Source organism: Jaculus jaculus, chromosome 1 (genome assembly GCF_020740685.1).
Source record: "Jaculus jaculus isolate mJacJac1 chromosome 1, mJacJac1.mat.Y.cur, whole genome shotgun sequence".
In the NCBI taxonomy this organism is placed as follows: Eukaryota; Metazoa; Chordata; class Mammalia; order Rodentia; family Dipodidae; genus Jaculus; species Jaculus jaculus.
The window spans coordinates 169176370-169201918 of record NC_059102.1 but is presented as its reverse complement, the minus strand read 5'-3'; the positions used below and the strand labels follow the sequence as shown (position 1 = coordinate 169201918).

Below are 25549 nucleotides of genomic sequence, written 5' to 3'. Positions count from 1 at the left end.
ACAGGCAAGCCAGGCGTGGTGGCGCATGCCTTTAATCCCAGCACTCGGGAGGCAGTGGTAGGAGGATCGCCGTGAGTTCAAGGCCACCCTGAGATTACCCAGTGAATTCCAGGTCAGCCTGGGCTAGAGTGAGACCCTTCCTTGAAAAAAAAAAAAGGACAGGCAAGCAAAGGGAACAGCTTGGCAACCAAGACACCACCTGGCTTGAATGGCAAACACCACCTTTTATCAGAACACACCTGCAACTCATTGGCAACCTGGGACTCCTACACACATTGAGCTGCACATATAGCCCACTTCAAACAATTGAGTAAGTTTCTCCTCCCCTAGTCCTAATTGGTTGCTCCCTTCCTGTAGCTCAGTTTCTATTCAAACATGATCTTAGATAATATCCAGGATTGGAAGACTGGAGCACAGGTTTGGACCAAAGGGTGCATGTACATGCAGTCAGGTAAACTGTGTCCTCTAAGTGAATCTTGGGGATAATCTACTTAACATCTTATGCCTGCCTATATGTTACTTTGCATAGTTACGATTAAAAATCAGATACACCACAGAAAGGAACATGTGCAATAGAGGAAAAACTCAAACAAAGGGAAAAAAACTCAAGCCTGTCAACCAAAATAGAGAAGCACCCAAACCATGTCCTTTAGCAACTAATCCTTCCTGTGGACTCCTTAAAAAAGAAGCCCTGGGCAATAACCAAGGGCCCTTAGATACCGTCATCCACATGTCCCACTATTCACCGTATTCAAGCTCGTACTATCACTTTACTCGTTTTTTTGGGGGGGTGTTTGAGGGTTGAGGTAGGGTCTCACTCTAGCCCAGGATGACTTGGAACTCACTCTGTAGTCCAGGCTAACCTCAAACTTACAGCCATTTTTATACCTCTACTTCCCAAATGCTGGGATTAAAGGTATGAGCCACCATACCTGGCTTGAAAGTGTTTGTTGTTTCATTTCTGTGTGCCTGGAAATACCTACCCACCTTTTCCCCTTCCATATTTACCCTTCTTCCTCATGTAAAGGTGAGTCCTTTTATTGGGAACTTTATTTTTTTTTGGGGGGGCAGTTTCGAGGTAGGGTCTCACTGTAGCCCAGGCTGACCTGGAATTCACTATGGAGCTTCAGGGTGGCCTCAAACTCACGGTGATCCTACCTCTGCCTCCCCAGTACTGGGATTAAAGACGTGCGCCACCACGCCTGGCTTTATTGGGAACTTAATGTAACTCCTGACCGAAAGAAAGAAGTGCCTCCCCACCCCCCTTTTTTAAAACAAGTTATCACAGCTATAGTGATCATTATTTTTTTGCCTTGTAACTCAAGGTCTAGGAACACAAAAGGGCAAAGTCACCTTGTTCTGGAGCACAGCAGTGAGGTGAGGGTTGGAGGGTGCTGGTGCAGCTGCACTTTGAGGTAGGTTCATTAGCTGTTGCAAAAGGCTGGTGACAGTCACTGACGGAAGATGATAGAGGAGGAGAGAGAAGGGGCTCAGCAAGCACGGCAGCACCTACAAAAGAACAGGAGCATTATACCCTGGTATGCGTTACCTCCTATCAGGAGCATGCATGGCAGGATGCTCAGGCATCAGTAGGATAGTACTTTGCCTTATCAACTCATGGTTAACATGACATTTGGCTACACTGAAAGGCAGGATAAATGGCTGACTTTTCTTTTACCATTTTTAAAAATTTGTCTGGCTTATTTATTCATAACAGAGAGGAGAGGGAGGGAGGGAGAGAGAGAGAAAGAAAGGGCATTCCAGGGTCTCTAGCCATTGCAAATGAACTCCAGACACATGCGCCACCATGTGCATCTGGCTTATGTAGGACCTGGAGAATCAAACCTGATCCTTAGGCTGCACAGGCAAGTGCTGCCTTAACCATTAAGTCATCTCTCCAGCACTCTCTTACCAGTTTTTAGGATGAGTTAGTGGCCTAGCAATCACTAGAGATGACAGATTATTATAATTATAAATCTTTTTGGAACACATGCGTAGAGTATGTGTGGTATGAACTGTGTGTGCAGAGGTGTATAGTGTACAGCCCAGAGAATGATGTGTATCTTCCTCTGTTCATTCTGGTCCTGCTCTTTATGGTTTAGCTAGTCTAATTCAACTTGCTGGTCTCTGTTTCCAGTCAGGCTGGAGTTACAGACAAGTGCAGTCACCTACTCCGTTTTTAATGTGGGTGCTAGGGAATCAATCTCTGGTCTCAGGCCCTCATATTTAGGCAGCAAGTACTCTTAATTTGCTGAGCCATCACCTCAGCACTATCATTAGGAGCTCGAAGTGAGATCCATTTTTTGCTCATGGCTATAGTTTTCTTTCATATAATTATGCCACTTTTGGTAAATAGTCTTTACAAGTTGGCTTGTGCATCCCTAGTAATCTATTAGTTTCCTTGTTTCTGGCAAAAGATATTACAAGAGGACTAGGGAGATGGCTTAGCAGTTAAGGCACTTGCCTGTAAAACCAAAGGACCCAGGTTTGATTCCCCAGGATCCATGTTAGCCAGATGCACAAGAGGGTGCACGCATCTGGAGTTTTTTTTTTTAATATTTTATTTTTATTTATTTATTGACAGAGAAAGAGGGAGAGAGAGAGAGGGAGAGAGAGAGAATGGGTACGCCAGGGTCTCCAGCCACTGCAAACGAATTCCAGATGTGTGCGCCTCTTGTGCATCTGGCTAACATGGGACCTGGGGAATCGAACCTGTGTCCTTTGGCTTTGCAGGTGAACTCCTTAACCGGTAAGCCATCCCTCCAGTCCGCATCTGGAGTTTGTTTGCAGTGGCTGGAGGCCCTTGGGTGCTCATTCTCTCCCTCTCCCTCCGTCAAATAAATAAAAATAAATAAAATCTTAAAAAAAGATGTTACAAGATTGTTTTGTGTCATATAGTACTCCCTATCATCGCCCATGTATTTTAGGCTGGCCTCAGCCTCAAACTTGTGGCAATGCTCTTCAATGTTGGGAATCTAAGTGTAAGCCACCACAGCCACTTTCAGCTTATGTATTTAGCGCAGTTTTCTTCACGAGCAGGTAAGCTCCAGTAAGGCTGGCATTTCTGCAGTGCTTGCTCCTAGAACTAGATGCTATATTTCTAGGATGTGAAAAAATTCAGTACATGTGATTATGTGTCAAGTGAATGAATCTTTCCTAAACTTGCTTCCACTGTTAATTCTTTTTTTTTTTGACTATTTTTTTTTGACTATTTTTTTTTAAATTTTATTTATTTATTTGAGAGCGACAGACACAGAGAGAAAGACAGATAGAGAGAGAGAGAGAATGGGCGCGCCAGGGCTTCCAGCCTCTGCAAACGAACTCCAGACGCGTGCGCCCCCTTGTGCATCTGGCTAACATGGGACCTGGGGAACCGAGCCTCGAACCAAGGTCCTTAGGCTTCACAGGCAAGCACTTAACCGCTAAGCCATCTCTCCAGCCCTTCTTTTTTTTTAATAAAGTATTTGTTGTTGTTTTTGTTTATTTTTATTTGAGAGCCACAGAGAGCCCCGAGAGAGAGAGAGAGAGAGAGAGAGAGAGAGAGAGAGAGGGGGGGGGGGGGGGAGAAAGAGAGAGAGAGGGAGGGAGGGAGGGAGGGAGGGAGGGAGGGAGGATGGGTGCACCAGGGCCTCCGGCCACTGCAAACAAACTCCAGATGTGTGCACTCCCTTGTGCATCTGGCTAACATGGGTCCTGGGGAATGGAGCCTCAAACCGGGGTCCTTAGGCTTCACAGGCAAGCGCTTAACCACTAAGCCATCTCTGCAGCCACACTGTTAATTCTTATGTGATGACTAACAGAGTGCTTGCTGCCTCAATGCCTAGCACATACCTTCCAAGATAGGCAAAACTTTTAGTTTGGCCTTCCATTTTCTAGGATATCCTGAAGTTCTTAAGTTTTGCTCCAACACATTTTTCATTCTTGGAATCTTATAAAAATGTATTCGTTTCAGCAGAGCATGATGGTGCATGCATTTAATCCCAGTACTCGGGAGGTAGAGGTAGAATGATCGCCATGAGTACGAGGCCATCTTGAGACTACATAGTGAATTCTAGGTTTGCCTGGGCTAGAATGAGACCCTACCTTGAAAAACCAAAAGCCAGGAAAAAAAAAAAAAGGTTCTTGTTTCATCCTTATCGCCTTTCTAGTGATGAGACCTACATCCCCCATTCATTTCTATAGATGCTCAAAAATTGCAAAGGGCAACACAGGAATTGTTTACAACTCTCAAACTTGTTTGCAAAGCCTGATGGCCTATGCTTGATTCCCCAGAACCCATGAAAAGCAAGATACACAAAATGCTGCATGCATTTGCACTGGCAAGAAATCCTGGCATACCCATACTCTTTCTCACAAATAAATGAAAATATTAAGAAATGAAAAGCCAGATGTGGTGGTGCTTGCCTTTCATCCCAGTACTTGGGAGGCAGAAGTAGGACTACTGTTGAGTTTGAGGCCAGCCTGAGCTAAAGGGAGATCCTACCTTGAAAAACAACAACAACAACAAACCTTAAAAACCTGATCCTTATGTTTCAAACCTCAGCCTTGTTTAAAATGAGAAAAATATTCAAAAGCATTGGTCTGACTCCTATGAGGCACTATGCAACCAAGGCTATAGCTCCTGTATCGGTACAGGGAGTGGTACTTTTTTTTTTTTTTTGTTTTTTGTTTTTCGAGGTAGGGTCTCACTCTGGTCCAGGCTGACCTGGAATTAACTCTGTAGTCTCAGAGTGGCCTCGAACTCATGGCGATCCTCCAACCTTTGCCTCCTGAGTACTGGGAATAAAGGCGTGCACCACCATGCTCAGCTTGGGTGTGGTACTTTTAAGGTCAGGAAAGTAACTGAGAGCGATTTTAGAAACTGTGTGGAAATAAATCCCATATGGTGGGTCACCTCGTCCTGTGCATCCTTCTTGATAAGGAAAGGCAGGTTCCTGGCAGTTGTCATGAGAATGTCGGCGGCCTGCTCAGTAGAGAGGAAGGGGAGAATACGGGCAACCATTCTCTTCCCTTTTCGGATACACATGATCTGTATGAAGTGGTCGTCAGTTGGTCTGCAAAGAAAAAACTGCCAACTTCAGCAAGACAATATTGGAAAAACATTGTTTCCTTTCATGTACACCTGAACCAAAAACACTGTACTTCCACTCTAAATATCAATACTACCAAACAGTGAGACTTACTTCTCTAACTCTAACCAAGTAAGAGAAAGCAAACTTTCAGAGTTGAAGAGATGGCTCAGTGATTGCCTGAAAAGCTTGATGGCCCAAGTTCAATTCCCCAGTATCCATGTAAACCAGATGCACAAAGTGGTACATGCATCTAGAGTTTGTTTGCAGTGACTAGAGGCCCTGGCACAACTATTCTCCCTGCAAATAAATAAAAGTATTTAAAAAATGCTAAAAGGTAATTTAATGTCAATCACTATCACTTATGGACATGTATTATAAGCAAGTGTAGCCAACACCAGCAACCAGAAAAAGGTAAAACGAGCACCAGCCCAAGTTCATCATAACTAACACTAAAGCAGCAAGGAAAGCTGGTGGTCTCACTCTTGTCCTCAATGAAGATGCTGTGTGAAACATGAATAGTCTGCAAGTCAGCAGGGTCACATAGCACACTGCTTGCTCATACTCCTTTTGTAATCAACACAGTACTTTATTTATTTATTTATTTTGAGGTAGGGTTTCACTCTAGTCCAGGCTGACCTGGAATTCACTATGTAGTCTCAGGGTGGTCTCAAACTCAGGGCGATCATCCTACCTCTGCCTCCTGAGTGCTGGGATTAAAGGCATGCGCCATCATGCCCAGCTCATGCACTTTATTTTTTAAAATATTTATTTATGAGAGCGGGGGGAGTAGAGAGGGAGGGAGAAAGGGGGCATGCCAGGGCCTCAAGCCACTGCAAATGAACTCTAGACATGTGCCACCATGTGCATCTGGCTTACATGGGTCCTGGGGACTCGAATTGGGGTTCTTTGGCTTTGCAGGCAAATGCCTTAACCACTAAGCCATCTCTCCAGTCCAACACTTTATTCCACTTTGAAAGAATTTTGTTGATATCAACTGGGCTCAGAATCAGTGTGTCCCATATTTGAATTTTCCAATGTGTCCAAACCATTAACTTGAATAAAAATTGGGAGCTGACCACTTCTTGGATTGCCTATCTCCCACCCTTGTTTCTTCCCCTTGAAGATATGTGTATCCTGGGCCACTGTTATTTCTTCTTCCTTTGCTGCCGTTTTTACTTTGATTTGCTCTTGTATTATCTTACAATTCAGGTAACTATTTTAGGCAGGCTTAGCTCTTAGCATGATGGCCTGCTCCTATTCCAGAACCTTTTCTTTCCCTTTGTCATACCCCAATTTTAAAGCAGTTTACTTCCCAATGAGCCTTTTCTAGGTAAAATTCTTCACTATCCATACATTTTTCTAGGATACCAGTTTTTTCTTTCTGCCCTTATCCTGTTAAAGAAAAAAGAAAACCAAAGCTTGAAGATTTTGGTTTCGAAGCCGGGTGTGATGGTGCATGCCTTTAATCCCAGTACTTGGCAGGCAGAGGTAGGAGGATCGCCATGAGTTTGAGGCCATCTTGAGAATACAGAGCGAATTCCAGGTCAGCCTGGACTAGAGTGAGACCCTACCTCGAAAAACCAAAAAAAGTTTTGTTTTTATTTACTACAGACAGAGGGAGAGAAAAAGAAAGTGAGAATGGGTGCACCAAGCACTCTAGCCACTGCAAACTCCAGACACATGTACCACCATGTGCATTTGGCTTATGTGGGACCTGGAGAAGAACTGAACCTGGGTCCTTAGCATTACAGGCAAGCACCTTAACCACTAAGTCATCTTGCCAGCCCCACCCCTTTAAAAAAGTTTATTTATTTAGGGCTGGAGAGATAGTTTAGTGGTTAAGGTGCTTGCCTGCAAAGCCAAAGGACCCAGGCTCAATTTCCCAGTACCCACATAAGCTAGATGCACAAGGTGGCACATGCATCTGGAGTTTACTTGCAGCAGCTTGAAGTCCTGGCATTCCCATCCCCTCCCCCTCAAATAAATTTACAAGAGTTATTTGCAACCAGAGGGTAGAGGAGAGACAGACACTGAGTGCGCCAGGGCTTCTAGCCACTGCAAGAGAACTCCACAAGCGCACACCACTCTCTGCATCTGGTTTTAGCTCCTTAACTGCTGAACCATCTTTCGAGCCCTATTTCTTCCTTTCCTCTCCTTTCCCTCCTTCCTTTTTCCTGTGTGTCTAGCTTTTTTCTTTTCCTTCCTTTCCCTTCCTCTCCTTTTTTTCCCCTCCCTCTCTTCTTTCCTTCTTGGTAGGGTCTCGCTCTAGCCCAGGCTGTTCTGGAATTTACTATGTAGTCTCAAGTTAGCCTCAAACTCACAGCAATGCTCCTTACCTCTGCCTCCCAAGTGCCGGGATTGAAGATGTGCATGTGTGATATCACACCTGGCTTTTCTTTTGGTTGCTGTGAAATTCTACCACTTTCACTCATTTGCTGCTATTCTTTAAGGAAGAGAGTGATACCATAGTGTAGGTTTTCTTTGAGCTTTGCCTTTTTCTTAAAACAATTTTTTTTTTCAATGATAGAGGGATGGAGAATGGGCACACTAGGGACCTCTAGCCATTGCAAATGAACTCCAGATGTATGTGCCACCTTGTGCATCTGGCTTCTGTGGGACCTGGATAATCGAACCTGGGTCCTTAGGCTTTACAGGCAAGTGCCTTAACCACTAAAGCCATCTCTCCAGCCCTTCTGTGAGCTTTGAAAACATTGCAAGCACTCTTCTCCTGGCCTCCTACAGAGCCAGGTGGAGGAGGTGGCTTCCATGTCTCTTGTTTTCTTTCTAATCCTTTTCTGCTCTGTTTCATCTTCTGCCTCTCCTAGGTTGTAGAGGTTTTTTCTGCAGCAGGGTGTTTAGAAGTGTCTCAGATTCAGCAGGCCCCCCCCCCCCCATCTTTCTATTTAATTTTTTAAATTTTAATTTCTGTTTTTGGTTTTTTGAGGTAGGGTCTCACTCTAGTGTAGACTGACCTGGAATTCATTATGTAGTCTCAGGGTAGCCTTGAACTCATGGTGACCCTCCTACCTCTGTCTCCCGAGTGCTGGGATTAAAGGCGTCCGCTACCACGCCTGCCTTAAAAATTTTTTTTTAGTGTTTTTTTTTTTTCATATTAAAAAAAAATTCTATTTGCAAGCAGAGACAGATGAGAGGGGGAGAAAAAGAGGGAGAAAAAAAAAATAAAGGCATGCTGGGGCCTCAAGTTGCTACAAATTTCAGATGCATGGGCCACTTTATGCATCTGTCTTTTTTTTTTTTTTTTTTTTTTTTGGTTTTTCGAGGTAGGGTCTCACTCTGGTCCAGGCTGACCTGGAATTAACTCAGTAGTCTCAGGGTGGCCTTGAACTCACAGCGATCCTCCTACCTCTGCCTCCCGAGTGCTGGGATTAAAGGCATGCGCCACCACGCCCGGCTTGCATCTGTCTTTATATGGGTCCTAGGTAATGGAACTCAGGTCATTAGGCTTCGTAGCCAAACTGCCTTAACCAATGAGCCATCTCTCCAGCCCTTCAGATAAATAAAAAATATATTTTAAAGGAAATTATTTGAGAGAGAGAAAGAGGCAGCTATATACAGAGAAAATGGGTGTGCCAGGGCCTGTGGCCACTGCAAATGAACGCCAGACACATGTGCCACCTTGTGCATTTGGCTTTACAGGCAAGTGTCTTAACCACTAAGCCACCTTTCCAGCCCCAGATTTAAAAGAACTAAAAAAAAAAAAAAAAAAAAAAAAAAAAGCTTTTTTTTTTTTTTTTAACAACAGAGACAGAGGGAGACAGACAGAACTGGCACACCAGGGCCCTGGCAACTGCAATCAAACTCCAGCTGCTTGCATCACCTAGTGGGCATGTATGACCATGTGCTTGCTTCACCTTTGTGTGTCTGGCAGACGTGGGGTCTGGAGAGTAGAACAGGGTCCTTAGGCTTCAAAAGCCAAGTGCCTTAGCCACGAAGCCATCTTTCCAGCCTCCATAGAACTTCTTAAAAACACTTTTCCATGTCAAAAATGTTTCAACCATATATATATTAGCAACTACATGACATGCCTATCTATAGATAAACCACATTTAATTAGATCTGTTCCCTGACAGCCTAATCCTAAGGAAGTATCTGTTCTTGTGTTTGGATTTGCGTATATTCTGGTTTAGAAGAACCAACAACTCTTCTTTTTTTTAGGGCAGGGTCTCAGTCTAGCCCAGGCTGACCTGGAACCCACCCGGTAGCCTCAGGCTGGCCTAGATATTGCAGGGATCCTATCTCAGCAGTAGGACTTTTTTAAAGGTGTGTGCCACAATGCCCAGCTTCCAACAACTCTTGACTAAGGGAATAATAAATAAATAAATAAATAAATAATAAATAAATAAGAGAGAATAAAAGTTGTATTGTTAGATGCAGTCTTCTTGCATCCCTTAAGTAAGTATTTGGGATTTATAATACATTCACCATTATCAGGACTTTCAGATGATGGGTGGAGGAAAGATGATAGAGAAAAAAGTTTAAGAGATTAATCTCTATCGGAAGACTGACTGGTTTCATCATACATTCTGGAAATCTCAAGGAAATGTAAATATTGATCATCTTGATCTTAGCAGGAAATGAAATACAAGGGTCACAAAATTGAACAGGCTCAAAACTAAACCCAATCATGTTTCTCATTGTACTTCTAGTACCTAACACAATCCCTAGTATATACTGAATATGTACTTGAATGTATCAATTCATGATAAAGACAAGTACTCCCTACCCCAGGCTGGAAAGGATTATGAAATGTTTTACAGAATGGCCCCTTGAGTTTGCACGAAAAGATTCTGAACTTACAGATATGGTAGGGGCAGGGTATCTATAACCGTATGTAGAGTTCTGTTTGGCAGAGAAAGGAGTGCAACCAGTCTCATTTTTCTCAAAGTACACAATACTTACCTCTCTTGTCCAGGCAATTTCCCCCTCAGGTTATCATACATGCTACAGATTTTGTGCTTTCTTTCATCTATCAGGGCAGGCCGCTCTTCATCTAAACTTAGGAGATAGCGTCTTTCATAATCCTCCACATCAAGGAGTAAACTATAGGTCTAAGGATGAGACAAAGCAGGCCACAGCAGGTTAGGTCAAAACTACAGAGCATCAGACACCCAATTTTATGGTCTAGTAAAGCAACATCATACAAAACTTGACATGAGGGAAAAAGGAATTCAACTGCAGGAAAACAGCAAGTAAACAATCCTTTAAACACCATTCTCTGACCTGACCTGACCACTAGCCTAGTACAAGATAGTCAAGTATATACGCTTTCCAAATTTCCAGCAATACTAGATTGTAATACACTGGCTTGATTCAGGTGTCCCCCATAAACATGGGTGTTCTGAATACTAGGTTCCCAGCTGACAGAGATTTGGGAATGCCTCCTTGAGGCAGTGTATTGTTGGGGGTGGGCTTATGGGATGGGTGTTATGGTCAGTTTCCCCATGCCAGTGTTTAGCACAGTCTCCTGTTGCTATTGTCCACCTTATGTTGGCCAGGAGGAGATGTTCATCCTCTGCTCATGCCATGGTTTCCCCTGCCATCATGGAGCTTCCGCTTGAGCCTGTTTGCAAAAATAAACCTTTTTCCCCACAAGCTGCTCTAGTTGGGTGATTTCTACCAGCAATGCAAACCCAACTGCAAAATACACCACTATGTATTATGGTACAAACTTTTTTTTTTGCATTCATGTGAGTATGTGTGTGTGCATTAAGTGTGCAGAGGACTTAAGACTGAGTTTCTGGGCTGGAGGGATGGCTTAGCAGTTAAGGCATTTGCCTGCAAAGCCAAAGGACCTAGGTTTGATTCCCCAGGACCCACATAAGCCAGATGCACAAGGGGGCGCACATGTCTAGAATTTGTTTGCAGTGGCTGGAGGCCCTGTCATACCCATTCTTCTTCTCTCCCACCTTCTCTGACAAATAAATAAATAAGCAAGCTGGGTGTGGTGACACATGCCTTTAAAACAAAAAAACTTTCTTACTCAACCTGGATCTGCTGTCCACCAGCAAGCGCCAGTGATTCTCCGATCACTGTTCCCTCGCTCCCCCACAGATTGTGGTTATAGATGTGTGTGGCCACACCTAACTTTTACATGGGTTCTGGAAAGCTGAACTTGGTATCAGGCATGAGAGGCCCCCATATTTAAGTAGCAAGCACTCTTAATCACTGAGTCATCTTCCCAGCCTTTGATAAATGTTTTGAGATGGAGTCTCTTTACTGATTCTTCAGTTTGTGGGACTCTGACAAGTCTTGGTCTCTGCTCCCCTGTATGTGTGTGTGGTTAGATATTTATTTGTACCACTTTTTGCATCTGTTTTATGTTGGGTGGCCTGGGCATTGAACCTGGGCTGGCAGACTTTGCAAGCAAGCACCTTTAATCACGGAACCATCTTCCTAGCCGTAAAAAGTGTGTGTGTGTGTGTGTGTATATACATACATACATATATAAAACTACACATGCAGAGAGAGGGGGGGAGGGAGGGAGGAAGGGAGGGGGAGAGGGATTGTTTTTAGGTAGGATCTTATTCTAGCCCAGGCTGACCTGGAACTCACTGTAATTCTAGGCTGGTCTCAAACTCACAGCGATCCTCCTACCTCTGCCTCTTAAGTGCTATGAGGTATTACTACCACACCTGGCTATAGGTATTTTACTAAAAATATGTTCTTTTTTTCCATTGGTTTTTGAGGTAGGGTCTTACTCTAGCCCAGGCTGACCTGGAATTTACTAAGTAATCTCAGGGTGGCCTTGGGCTCACCTTTGCCTCCTAAGTGCTGGGATTACAGGTGTGCACCATCATGGCTGGCTAAGAATGTATTCTTAACAAAAATCAGGGGCTGGAGAGGCGGCTCAGAGGTTGGTAGTGCTTGCCTTTAAAGCCTGATGGCCTGAGTTCAATTCCTCAGGACCCACATAAATCCAGGTATACAAAGTGTACCTTTGTGGCTGGACCTCATTTATAGTACCAGGAGGCCCTGAAGTGCCCGTAACACTCCCCACCCCACTTTGTCTCAAAAATACAACAAAAACACCAATTTATTAGTCTTCTACTTTTTGGGCAACATGATATATGTGATAATTCTGTATTTGAAATGAATTATATCAACATTGGAAACTTACTTTTTCAATTATGACAAGTGTTTTTCTTCTCTTGTCCCGAACTTGTTTTTCTCTTGTTTCCTAAAACAGATTGAAACCATTCAGTGTTAATTCTTTACCTCTGCCAAGACCAATTTACTAAGTATGTAGAGGTTCATCTGTGAAAATACTTTTGAGACTTCCCTGACACCATAGGAACAAGGGTCACAGAATGATCAACCCACTCAAACTCTTACACTAAATTCACATATGTAAAAGGAAAAACATCATAGGAAATCGGAAATACATAGAACCACTAATTGTTAATTAGAAAACTAGAATAGCTGGGCAAGGTGGCCTACACCTTTAATTCCATCACTTGGGAAGCAGAGGTAGGAGGATTGCTATGAGTTCAAGAACAGCCTCGGCCAGAATGAGACTTTACCTTTAAAAAAAAAAAAGAGAGAGCTGGATGTGGTGGCACATGCCTTTAATCCCAGCACTCGGGAGGCAGAGGTAGGAGGATCACTGTGACTTCACGGCTACCCTGAGACTCCATAGTGAATTCCAGGTCAGCCTGGGCTAGAGTGAGGCCCTACCTCGGAAAAAAAAAAAAAAGAAAGAAATGAAAACTAGAGTAAATTCTAATGATTACAGCCACAGGTCAAGCCAAAAACTTACTTTAGGCCCTCACTGGCAACCTAATAAATTAACATATTAGCATCTCAGCTGAAACCAGAAAGCCGTAATATGCCATGTCAGAAGCTCTAGGCTTAGTTATAGACATCTGTACTGTGCCTTATCTCACTGCACAATGATTCCAAAAGCACTGGTGATGGCTCAGAAGCTCAAAAGCACACAACTCTGCTGGCACTTACGTCATCTTCACTCCGAGATGTCACAACAGCATCAATCATTTTTCGAGGATTATTCACACTAGAGACAGTAAGCTTTCCCAAAGAGCCCTCAAACTGTACTGAAACAAAAGAAAGAGAAATAAATTTTAATAAAATACAAAGCCAGTAATGCAGGCAGGTCACATTCAAAGATATTTTCTTGACTCATGGTTTAATAACTTACTACAAAAATTTATGTATTATTTAGCCAGGCGTGATGGCTCATGCCTTTATTCCTAACAGTCAGAGCTGAGGTAAAAGAACTGGCATGAGTTCAAGGCCAGCCTAGGGTTACAGAATGAGTTGTAGGTCAGCGTGGGTTAAAGTGAGATGCCCCCTCAAAAACATTTTTGGTACCCAGGAAGCATTTAAAGCAACACTTTTTTTTTTTGAGGTAGGGTTTCACTCTAGCTCCTGTTGACCTGGAATTAACTATACAGTTTCAGGGTGGCCTTGAACTCCCAGTGATCCTCCTACCTCTGCCTCCCGCTGGGATTAAAGGTGTGTGCCACCATGCCCCAGGTTTTTTTTTTTTTTTTTTCCTGTTGAGGCAGAGCCTTTTCTCTAGTTCAAGCTAACCTTGAACTCAATGATCCTCCTAGCTCAGCATCCCCAGTGCTGGAACTAAAGGTATGAGCCAGTATGTCAGGCTCCCTCTTTTAAATTCTGAGGTAAGGAGGGTCTCACTATATCAAGGTGGTCTTTTTTTTTGTTTATTTGACTTTTTGTTTCCAACATTTTATTGAACAAGAACTGGCTATGTCTTCATAATTTGTTGATTTACACACATTATTCATCCATTATTAAAATCCATATACTAAGTTCCTACTTATTATGTAATAGGCACTAAGTCGTCCCCAAGAATCTATTAGTGAACAAAATCATCTATTTGCTACAGAAGTAACAAACCTGTCTGTTACCAGTGAGGTTAACGGGCCTAGGGTTATTCAACTAGAACCTGTGAACCCTTGACTTGAAGTCAATGCTAACTGTAGGGATCATGTTCTTTTTTTAAATTATTATTAAATATCTTTATTTATTTATTTGCAAGCAAAGAGATAGAGAGAAGGGAAACAGAGAATGGGTGTGCCAGGGCCTCCAGCCGCTGGAAACAAACTCCAGATGCATGTGCCACTTTGTGCATCTGGCTTTACGTGGGCAGTGGGGAATCGAACCTAGGTCGTTAGGCTTTGCAGGCAAGTGCCTTATCTGCTGAGCCATCTCTCCAGCCACACAATCATGTTCTTAATTACTCTGTTATGTTTCCTATGGTGAGAGCTATGGACAAGATATGGTAAAACTACTGAATATCCAGTATCAAGGTGGTCTTGATCCTCTTGTCTCTGTCTCTCAGGTACTAAGACTTTAGATGTGAACCACTATACCCAGTTGAAGCAACTCCTTATCATAATGTAGCCTTTTTCATGTCTTTTATGTATAAGTACCAAAAGAAAAACTACAGCAGGGCATGGTGGCAGCACATGCCTTTAATCTCAGCACTCGGGAGGTAGGGGTAGGAGGAACACTGAGACCAGCCTGAGACTACATAGTGATTTCCAGGTCAACCTAGGATACTGTAAGACCCTACCCTAAAAAACAAACACAAACCAAAAAAAATAAATAAATAAAAAGGAAAAACTATTTTCCTACTTTACCTATTTTAGGGGTGCTTTAGAAAAAGGCGCTAGGTATTTCACTCAATCTTTCAAGGTTTCTCACTGAACCCACCAAATTGGGTTAGACTAGCTAGCCAGCAGGGCTGGAGAGATGGCTTAGCAGTTAAGGCACTGGCCTATGAAGTCTAAAGACCCAGGTTCATTTCTCTAGTACCCATGTAAGCCAGACGCACAAGCTGGAGCATGTGTCTGGAGTTCGAGTGCAGTGGCTAGAGGACCTAGCACGCCCAATCTCTCTCTCTCTCTCTCTCCCCCAAATAAATAAATTACAAATAAGCAGTTAGACTAGCTAGCCAGCAAATGCTGGGGGATCCTCTTGTCTGCACCTCCCCAGCCTTGGCATTACTGGTGTGTGTCATCACGCTTGGCTTTTGCATGGATGACTGGGAACTGAACTCAGGTCCTTATACTTGTGCAACTGCACTTTACTAACTAGGTCACTTCCTCAGTCCCTAAAACAAGTTATGAAAATTATAAGCGCTTGGGCTGCAGAGATGACTCAGCAATTAAAGGCACTAGTTTGAAAAGCATGACAACCTGGTTTCAGTCCCCCAGTACCCATATAAAGCCAGATGTACAAAGTGGCACATGCATAGGGAGTTTGTTTGCAGTAGCTGGAGGCTCCAGCACACTCATGCTTGCTCTTTATTTATTTGAGAAGGAAGGGAAGCAGACAGACAAACAGGAAATATGGGACCTAAAAGTTCACCTGTCAAAAACCACTCATTCTATGGTTGAAAAAAACTTTGATCTTCGCATTTAAAGACAATATTGTTCTGTAAGTCATTTTTCAGCATCTCTTATCAATTCACCCACATACATATTTATCAAATTTGATTATATCAACAGTATGTAAATGTCTTCTATTATGGGTCTACGTCCTTACCAGGCTTATAGGCATGCTCCAGTTTGGCCACCTGAGGGGTGATGAGCTTGGTGCGCTCCTTCTTAGGGGCATCACCTTGTATTTCTTCAGCAGCTGACAGTTTCTCCAGTTTTTCAAAATAATTCTACCAGAAAAGCACTTAATTTCAGTTGCAACACAAGCACAGACTACTGCTGTTCTTTACCATTAAATAGTTATACTAGGACAATAATGTAACCTGAACTCTAGACATGTATCCACCTATGATTTTTGTAGGATTGCCATAAATTATTTATTACAAAGTATCGGGCATGGTGGTACATTCCTTTAATCCCAGCACTTGGGATACAGAGGTAGGAGGATCACTGCCATGAGTTCAAGGCCACCATGAAACTACAAAGTGAATTCTATGTCAGCCTGGGCTAGAGCCAGACCCTACCTCGAAAAACAAAACAAAACAAATATGGGGCTTTACTTTCTCCTGCTTCTCATGGGCATGAGCTCGTCACACTTCTCTTTCCCTGACTAATAGTTTCTCTCTTAAAATAAATAAAAGGCTGCAGACTTTATTTATAAACAGTTAGACTAGCTAACCAACTATGGCTTAGTGATTAAAGCACTTGCCTGTGAAACTTAAGGACCAATGTTTGACACTACACATCCCACATAAGCCAGATGCACAATGGTGAGGCAAGTGCAAGGTTACACATGCCCACCAGGTGGCAAAAGCATCTGGAGTTCGATTGCAGGGGCTGAGGCCCTTTAGCACCAATTCACTCTTGCTCTCTCTAAGCTTAAAAAAAAAGGCGGGGGGAGCCAGGCATGGTGGCACACGCCTTTAATCCCAGCACTCATGAGGCAGAGGTAGGAGAATCATCATGAGCTAGAGGCCACCCTGACACTACATAGTGAATTCCATCCAGGTCGGCCTGAACTGAGTGAGTCCCTACTTCAGGGGGGCGGGGGGGGAGAAGAGGGGGAGAGCCCTAGTATGCCTCAGAATGTTCAGGCCCACAACTATACCCATATCCCTTGGCCTTTTGGTTGAAATGTTTGCCTACAAAGCCAAAGGACCCAGGTTTGATTCCCCAGGGCCCACATAAGCCAGATGCACAAGGGGCAAATGCATCTGGAGTTTGTCTGCAGTGGCTACAAGCCCTGGTGTGCCCATTCTCTCTGTCTCTCTTCTATCTCTCTTGCTCTCTGTTTGAAAATAAATAAAAAATTATTTAAGAAAAAAATAACCAATGGTGACACCTTAAAAGTTAACACTAACTTAGCTGAGCATGGTGGTGCACACTTTTTAAAAAAATATATTTAATTTTTATTTATTTGATGGGGGGTGAGATGGGTGTGCCAGGGCCTCCATCTACTGCAAATGAACTCCAAACACGAGAGCCCCCTTGTGCATCTGGCTAACATGGTTCCTGGAGAATAGAACCTGGGCCCTTTGGCTTTGCAGGCAAACACCTTAGCCACTAAGTCATCCCTCCAGCCTGGTGGTGCACACCTTTAATGCCAGCTCTTAGGAAGCAGAGGCAGGAGGATTTCTGTGAGTTTCAGTTAGCCAGCCTGAAACTATAGAGTGAGCTCCAGGTCAGCCTGGGTGAGAATGAGACCCTACCTCGAAAAAACCAAAAAACCCAAACCAAAACAAAAAAAGTTAAAACTGCCAAAATTCTTAATAAAACCAAAACAAGATTATGGGTATCACAGGAAACACGAACATTCATTGATCTGTGACCATACAGAATATGCTCATTTTCATCCATTGAAAGACTATCTGAAAAGACACTCTGCCTGTACTTAATTTTACCAGTACTTAAATGTGTTCCCTTAGTATCCTAAAGGGACAAACTTTTCTAGTGCACTAGCATGGAGTGCTTACCTGGTAATAAAAGTCATCCAGGTAGGGGTCAGTGCTTTGCAGCTGCATCATCTGGATTTTAGAGACCCAGTCCTTTTCCCGCTGCAGCATGAGATTGGAATAGGGATCCTTTCGGAGGTGATCTTGGTGAGTGCTCCGGTGACTTCCTCTATCTCCAGTACCATTTAGATTCCTATGCTGACTGAAAAGCAAACATGTACCTCATTCACTCCAAGCAGCATATTCACTGTGTTTTTCCACAGTACAGATCACTTAAACAATATCCCCCTTTGATTTTGATAAAAGCAATGACATAGAATTGTCTTAATCAAATTAAAGAGAAAAGAGCTATACAATATCAAGGAAATAAAATACAACTAAGATCAGGGTACCTTACCATATGTCAAGTACTTTCATGTGTGAACTTTGGTATAACCCCCAAATAAGCCCATGAAGCAGACTGTTGTCTTAAATGAAGAAAAAAAAAAATCTAACAGGCCAAAATGGATCGAAGCTATATACTTGGTGGCAGAATAGGGCTTGAATACAGGCCAATGTGACCATAAAAACTATAAACGTTTCTTCAACTCACTGAAAATTACAAAGTATTTCAAATTTGATAAAAGCTCCAGCAGAATCTATAATTATTACCCAATATCCAGACTTAATGAAAAAAATTATTCTGCCAATTTACTTTACTTTTAAAAAGAACTATTAAAATAAAAGTTGTGGTGGCACTTGATTATGATTTCAGTACTCAAGGCTGAGGCAGGAGGATAACAAGTCTGAGGGGAGTCTAGGGTACTTAAAAAGTTCCAGGCCAGCTTTACCTAGATAGTGAAACCCTATCTCAAAAAAAAGTAATAATTCATAGTTGAAGTCCCTCTTGTACTCCTTGGTATAAGTCCTTCCTAAGCATTTACATTTTTTGTATCAAGTTTGCACCTGCCTTTCAATATTATTCAGTATGATTCCTTATGCTGTTGTGTTAAACAAGCAATAAATGGCATAATTTTACTCCTTGCTTCTTCACTTAGTATCATACTCCTAATTTACTCATATCACAGTACACCCTGGAATACACTACAAAGTATAGCTATGAGGTGGTTTAGCCACATGTTTAACTTTGTTAGGTAATGTCAAATTCTCTCCCAAGGAGCTATACATTAGCCCTTGCCAAAAACGGCAGCAAATCCACTTCTGCTGGCATGATGACAAGTGGTGATCTAATCTTAATCTGCATTTTTCTGAACATCTTTTAAGTTTGAGGAATGGGGCTGGAGAGATCTTAGCAGTTAAGGTGCTTGCCTGCAAAGCCAAAGGACTTCAGGTTTGGTTCCCCAGGACCCATTTAAGCCAGATGCACAAGGTGGCACATGCATCTGGAGTTTGTTTGCAGTGGCCAGAGGCCCTTGGGTGTCCATTCGTTCTCTCTCTCTTTCAAATAATAAAAAGTTTGAGAACTGACTTGGGGGTCTTCTGAGAATTATAAGTTAGTTTTTTTTGTTATACAGAGATTAAAAAATTTTTTTAGACTACTCTTCATATATAAGTACACATATTTGAATGGGCAATAAATAATTTGAGGAGAAGTAGGTGGGCCACTGTGAATTTGAGGTCAGCTTGGACTACGAAGTTCCAGGCCAGCCTGGGCTTGAGTGAGACCCTGATTCAAAAAACAACAAAATAAGATCACCTTTAATTCTGACTTATGATCAATATAATTACAGACTGTGAATTCACTGATAAAATTCTGGTCATACTTTCCTGCTTCATCAATACCAAATCCTAGGAGCATATTGAGGGTTGGGGTGGGTAAGAGAGATGGCTCAGTGGCTAAAGGTGCTTGCTTGCAAACCCTAATGGCCCAAGTTCAATTTCTTAGTATCCACAGATGCATAAAGTGACTCATGCATCTGAAGTTTGTTCACGGTAGCAGGAGGCCCTAACGTACCCATTCTCTGTTTCAAATAAATAAATATTTTAAAATAAAAGTAGCATATTCAAAGCATAAAATGATAGCATTTATGAAATGACTGTACCATACCAAAATATGCTAACTTAGCTGGAAGTACAACTTAGTAACAAACAGTAAAAAAAATAACAAATGTACAGTTTCTTGTTCTACCATCAAAGAAACCACCAAGGAGAGGGAGAAGCACTTACTTCCTATTCTGCTGCTGTCTCAGATGCAATAGTCGCCGGTGCTGAGGGTGAAGGTGAGTTGTGTCTGCTCTAAACATTGGGGCCTGAGATCTAAGAAAAGTAAAAAGGTGCTTAATATTTTCATCTTCATGACAAAGATTTGAAGAATGCTGTCAGTTCAAGATAACATCATACAGTTTCATTCAAGGGATCGTTAGAGTCTACTTAGACGTTTATAGGTCAAAGAGCCACACTTTTTTTTTTTTTTTTTACAAGTTTTCCATAAAGAACAATTCTCAACTCCTAAGGATAATGTCAGTGTATTAGTGGCAAAGCAGAACAGAAGTCTACAAATAGGTTTAATGTGTTCTGCTTTAGATTTGTGATGGTTAACTTTATGCTAACTTGGCTAGTCTATGATACTCAATTACTTAATCAAAGCCTGGCTTAGATGAGGCTGGGAAAGCATTTTATAGCTGTGATTAACATTTATAATCAGTTACATTGAGAGATCACCTTTGGGCTAGGGAGATGGCCCAGTTGGTAAAAGTACTTGCTGCACCAGTGTGACAACTTGGGCTTGGATCCCCAGGATCCATGTAAAGTCCAGACATGGTAATGCACATTTGTAATCACAGCCTGATTATGGCAAGGTTTGGGAGGTAGCAACGGGAGAATTCCTAAATTCAGCAGGGAACATGAGACCCTGCCTCAAACAAGATAGTGGGTGAAGAGCAACACTCAAGGTTCTCCTCTGACCTTGACAACTATGTCATGGCACACACACACACATGCACACAAGCAATGATTAAAAATCAAGAGATTACTCTCCACAAAGTGGGTGTTCCTTATCTAATCCATTTAAGATCTTAAGAGTAAAAACAGAAGTCTCCTAAATAATAAATCTGTGCCAAGACTACAAAAAGAACTCTTGCGTAGGTCTCCAGCCTGCTGGCCTGCATATTTTAAAGCCAACTCTACAACTTGAACTTTTACTTTAGTTTCTGGCCTTAATGGATTTGTTAGGTTCCACGATCATTTTTTAAATTAAAATTAGCTTTTTGTCTACATATATGTATTTTATATTAAACAAGTATACATGTATTAGATTTATATTCTATCCACTGTTTTCCTTGAGTACACTGAGGGATACAATCTATGTAATAAAACAGTTTCACTAAGAACTCATTTCCTCTTTTTACCAACCCAAAGGGTAAGCAAGCAAGCAACTTAGCTGGTGCTGAGGTTAGCTGGCTTCTTTGCATTTGTGGTATTTATGAAACTTCACTATGGAGGTGGGGAAAGGTGTATGTGTTGCATGTGTGGTATGTGTGTGGTTTATGGACATGCTTGTATGTGCGTGCAGATAAGGTGTGTAATGCAGAGGCCAGGGAACATTGTGTGTCCACGTCTATCCCTCATCCCTATTTCCTTGAGCATCAGTCTCTACTTGAACCTGAAACTACCATTTTTGGTCAGACTAGCAGACCAGTGAGCAGCAGGCAGGACTGAGGTTACAGGCATGCATGACCCTACCTGGCCTCTTTACGTGGGTGATGGGGAATAGAGCTCAGGTGAAATCAGGCTCTGTCTGGCCCTCATGCTTGCATGGCAAGTGCTCTAACTCCAGGAGCCACCTCCCCAGCCTCTATGGTAATCCTTAAGTGATTAGCACTGTGTGCTTTAGTGCATGAGTGTTTGCAAAATGGCTATGCGGTGAAATGTAAAAAACTTTAGAATAAAAGGTGATTAATGTACAAAGGATGCATAATACTTTAGGGCAAACATAAAGTGTAAAGAGTGGCAAACTTATTTTCTTGGTCTGGCAATTTGAGTATCCAATAACTTCAAAAACGAAACAAAACAAAAACCAAACTATTGTATTTACCCTATCATGATTACAACCTGAAACTAAATGTCAACAATGAGGAATGGCCGACAATGGATTAACAGTGGCACAGTTTATATACCTTAAGTTTTGCAGGTGAGGTCCTGGGCCAGGAGGGTGCTGCTGAGGAGGTGGTGTACTGGGAGGTGGAGCACTAAAGAAGGCACGGAAGCCTGGTGCTGGGGGAAGCATCTGCCCAACTCGCCCTTGCAGCAACTTGGGATTCATGGCAGCCAGTGGACTACCAACAAATCCAGGGACCCGTGCAAACTGGCTGGGAGACATCCGTCCAGGCTGTAGCTACAGATGGACAAGATCTTAGGTTTAGTAATTAGCAAGCCTCTGCTCTCTTGGTACCCCTCTCTCAGAGATAGGGTCTCACTAGGTACCTCAGGTTGCTTTAGAACTCACTATGTACCCCAGACTGGCTTCAAAGTCATGATCCTTCTGACTCAGCCTCCCAATTGCTTGAATTACAGGTGTTCACCACAGAACAAGTATAACTTTTTTGAAAAATTAAAGAAAAAAAACAAGAAACAGTGACTAATAGCAAAAGAAAGATGTGTTATCTAATGAAACTTAGGGCAGGAGGACTATTCTTTATGGGCATGGATGATCACAGGCTTACCGGTGCTCCTCCAAGAAGCTGTGCTCTCTGGAGGGGGCTGAGAACCGGAGAAACACCAGGAGGAAATGGGTGACCCAGGAGGGAAGAGTTCTAAGGAAATAAAAAAGGGGACAAGTTATCCTCCAATTATGGGGTAAGTAAATCAATATAATAAGGGAACTCAGTAGAAACAAGGTGTAAACTTAGATGTAAAGATTCTCAAGCTATAGGACTCTTCCCCTAAAAGAATGTCAAAAAGCAGGGCATGGCGGCACATTCCTTTAATCCCAGCACTTGGGAGGCAGAGGTAGGATAATCACCATGAGTTCGGGGCCACCCTGAGACTACATAGTGAATTCCAGGCCAGCCTGGGCTAGAGTGAGACCCTACCTCAAAATAACAAAGAAAACAAAACAAAAAGAGAATGCTGGTCATGGGTGCAGTGGCACATTTCTTAGCTAAGGTAGGAAGATTGCTGTGAGTTCAAGGCCAGCCTGAGACTACAGAGTGAATTCCAGGTCAGCCTGTGCTAGATTGAGACCCTACCTTGAAAAACAAAACAAAACAAAACAAAACAAAACAACAAAATAAGAAATACTATACTATGGTCATGTATACTAGGAAAACAGAGCAGCAGGATGAAGGACTCAAGTAACAGGAAACCCTAGGCAGAAAATAAGCTTAGATTGTTTCTTTGTATTCCCTCTTATTTTATTTATTTTTGGGGGGTGGTGGTGTTTGAGGTAGGGTCTAGCTCAGGCTGACCTGGAATTCACTACGTAGTCTCAAGGTGGCCTCAAATTCATGGCGTTTCTCCTATCTCTGCCTCCCAAATGCTGGGATTAAGTACATACATCACCACACCTGGCTGCATTCCTTTTTCAGACAGGATCTTGCTATGTAGTTAAGGCTAGTTCCTAGAACTCAATATACAAACCAGACTGGCCTACAGCTCCTGATCCTTCTCTCTCAGTCTGAGTGCTGGGATTACAGGCATGTACCACAACATCTAGTGAAGCTTAGATTCTTAAAAGGAAAAAGTAAGCTTTGTCCTCTGACTTGGGGACCACAAACCCCAGAGATTTGCAGATGGAGATTATAAAAAGTAAAATTTAGGAGATTTCAGTACTTGTATATACCAATAGAAATCCTAAAATAGACCCTGCACATTTCCGTAGGTTGTAATGTGGCATACCGGGACACTGCAGAGCTGGTTTGGAGACATCCTCTCACCGTAAGGAGCAGGGTAACGTGGTGGCATTGGGGGTCGAACATGGACAGGCTTCGGACACAGAATCTATGAGGACAAACATATACACAACTACACTCAATGCAACCAGTTTTTCATCCACCAACACTCCCTCCCCTCAAGTATTGGTAGAGACGCAGAACTCAACTGAAAGCCCTACTTCTCAATTGCTCTATGGGTCCAAGCATCAAACCTTTGGTCACTTCCTCTCACAAATCAAGGTGTCATATTAACTGAGGAAGATTTAGCTAATTCTCCAGTTATCCCCACCCTTCCATGCTATCTGAGAGGTACCAGCAGACATCTGACTTTCAAATTTCCTCCAAGAGGATATATTTTGGTTGTGGTGAGGGAGAAGGAATAAGAAAGCTGGAGGATTAACTAAGTCCTATTCTGAACCCTCTGTGATATGGCCGCCATGCTCAGCAATGTCATGATACATTGTGACTCCACCATTTCATAGGATATTGAGTCTAACTAGGCCATAACACCACCACCCTCCCCCCATACCTTCCAAATTGGCCTTCCTTTTCAGCTGCTGGTTTCAGGTGGAGGAAAGTCTATGGAACAGGACTGCACAGGCTCTAGGGAAAGCAGGGATATCTTAAAGGTAAAAAGGGATGTGGACAATGCTGCGTGTTCCCACTCCCCCCAGCTTTCAGTTCTCTCTCTGTCAATGCACTGGGCAGCCAGCAAAACACTTCAAAAAGGATATATGCACTAAATGTGGTTAACTAGCCTTTTTCTCCCCCAGTTAAAAGGCAGCAGCAACAGCAGTAAAAGGTACTAGGGACTGTGTCTCTTATTTGCACTAACCTGTCTAATTGACTATATTTCTAATGCCTACCCCAAACTTCCACCCTCCTCCCAGAATCACCGATTTCCCAAATAATTTTGCCCAGATTCCCAATATTCTGGGCTGAGTGCCTGTTATTGAGAGGTACCTGCTGGTTGAAGCTGGGTACAGCCATCTGCTTAGGTGGGGTGCCTATGGGAACAGCTCTAACAGGAGGACTCCCAATGATAGGTGAGGTTGACCGTCTTGGTAACGCACGCTCAGAAAGGTCACGATCATCTTCTGGGCCCTGTGGGGGCCTCTGAGGCAAAGCATATTCTAATACAGACACTGTAGGCATTTCCTAATAGAGGAAGTGGTTTAAAAAAGCATACAGAAAAAAATTATCTAATTTGAAATATTTAAATAATCTCTGCAGATGCCAAAGCTATCATGAAAAATTATTTTAATTTTGATGTACTTTTAATTCACGGAGAATAAAATTCATTCTTTGGTATGGGATTCTGACATTTGAGAAAATACATAGAATAGAGCTGCCACCACCACAACAAAGATATAGACCTATTTTATTACTCCTTCAAAATCCCTTTGTATTGTCCTTTCATAGCCAAGCTATTGCCTTATACCTCAACACTGCCAAACACTGATAAGATTTGTTCCTATAGTTTTACCTACACTTATAAAAAAGTTTTTTTTAAAAAAACTTTTATTTATTTGAGAAGGACGCAGGGGGGAGGGAGAGGGGTGGGAGAGAACGGGCGCACCAGGGTATCTAAGCCACTGCAAATGAACTCCAGAAGCATGCATGACCTTGTGTAGCTATCTGGCTTTATGTGGGCTCTGGGGAATTGAACCTGCGTCCTTTGGCATTGCAGGCAAGCAGTTTCACGGCTAAGCCATCTCTCCAGCCCTTGCCTACACATCTTAAGTAACTCAAATCATACACTAAATTACGGTTCCCCTCTCCCCGAAGTAGGGTCTCACTCTAGCCCAAACTGACCTGGAATTCACTATGTAGTTTCATCTCAGGCTGGCCTTGAACTCATAGCAATCCTCATGTGAGGTTTTCTTTTTTTTTTAACCCAATTTTTATTTATTTATTTGCGTGAGAGAGAGAGAAGCAGACAGAGAATGGATGCACCAGGACCTCTAGTGGCTGCAAATGAATGCCAGACACATGTGTTACCTTATGCATCTAGCTTTACATGTGTACTAGGGAATCGAACCTGGGTCTTTTGGCTTTACAGGCGAGTCCTTTAATCACTAAGCAATCTCTCCAGCCCTTGTGAATTTTAACAACTCCTTTTCAGCCTTTAACTTGGGGGTCTGTGGAAGGGAACATCAACTGGTACAGCTGTTAAGTGCTGAAGGCAGTAGTAAATAGAGTCCTGA

General features: G+C 42.7%; 1 protein-coding gene across 2 annotated transcripts in view; it reads right to left on the bottom strand.

The window, feature by feature from the left end:
* Patl1 (PAT1 homolog 1, processing body mRNA decay factor) overlaps positions 1 to 25549 on the bottom strand; it is a 48329-nt gene that overhangs the window by 4966 nt on the left and 17814 nt on the right. For both annotated transcript variants that reach the window (XM_004667696.2, XM_045138622.1), the window contains exons 5-16: positions 24306 to 24500; positions 23308 to 23409; positions 22134 to 22223; positions 21588 to 21805; positions 19639 to 19728; positions 17494 to 17674; positions 15627 to 15750; positions 13047 to 13144; positions 12211 to 12270; positions 9993 to 10141; positions 4895 to 5054; positions 1354 to 1509 (exon numbers count right to left, since the gene is read on the bottom strand). In XM_004667696.2, coding sequence (XP_004667753.1) covers positions 1354 to 1509; positions 4895 to 5054; positions 9993 to 10141; positions 12211 to 12270; positions 13047 to 13144; positions 15627 to 15750; positions 17494 to 17674; positions 19639 to 19728; positions 21588 to 21805; positions 22134 to 22223; positions 23308 to 23409; positions 24306 to 24500 — 1623 coding nt within the window. The remainder of the gene's footprint in view (positions 1 to 1353; positions 1510 to 4894; positions 5055 to 9992; positions 10142 to 12210; positions 12271 to 13046; positions 13145 to 15626; positions 15751 to 17493; positions 17675 to 19638; positions 19729 to 21587; positions 21806 to 22133; positions 22224 to 23307; positions 23410 to 24305; positions 24501 to 25549) is intronic.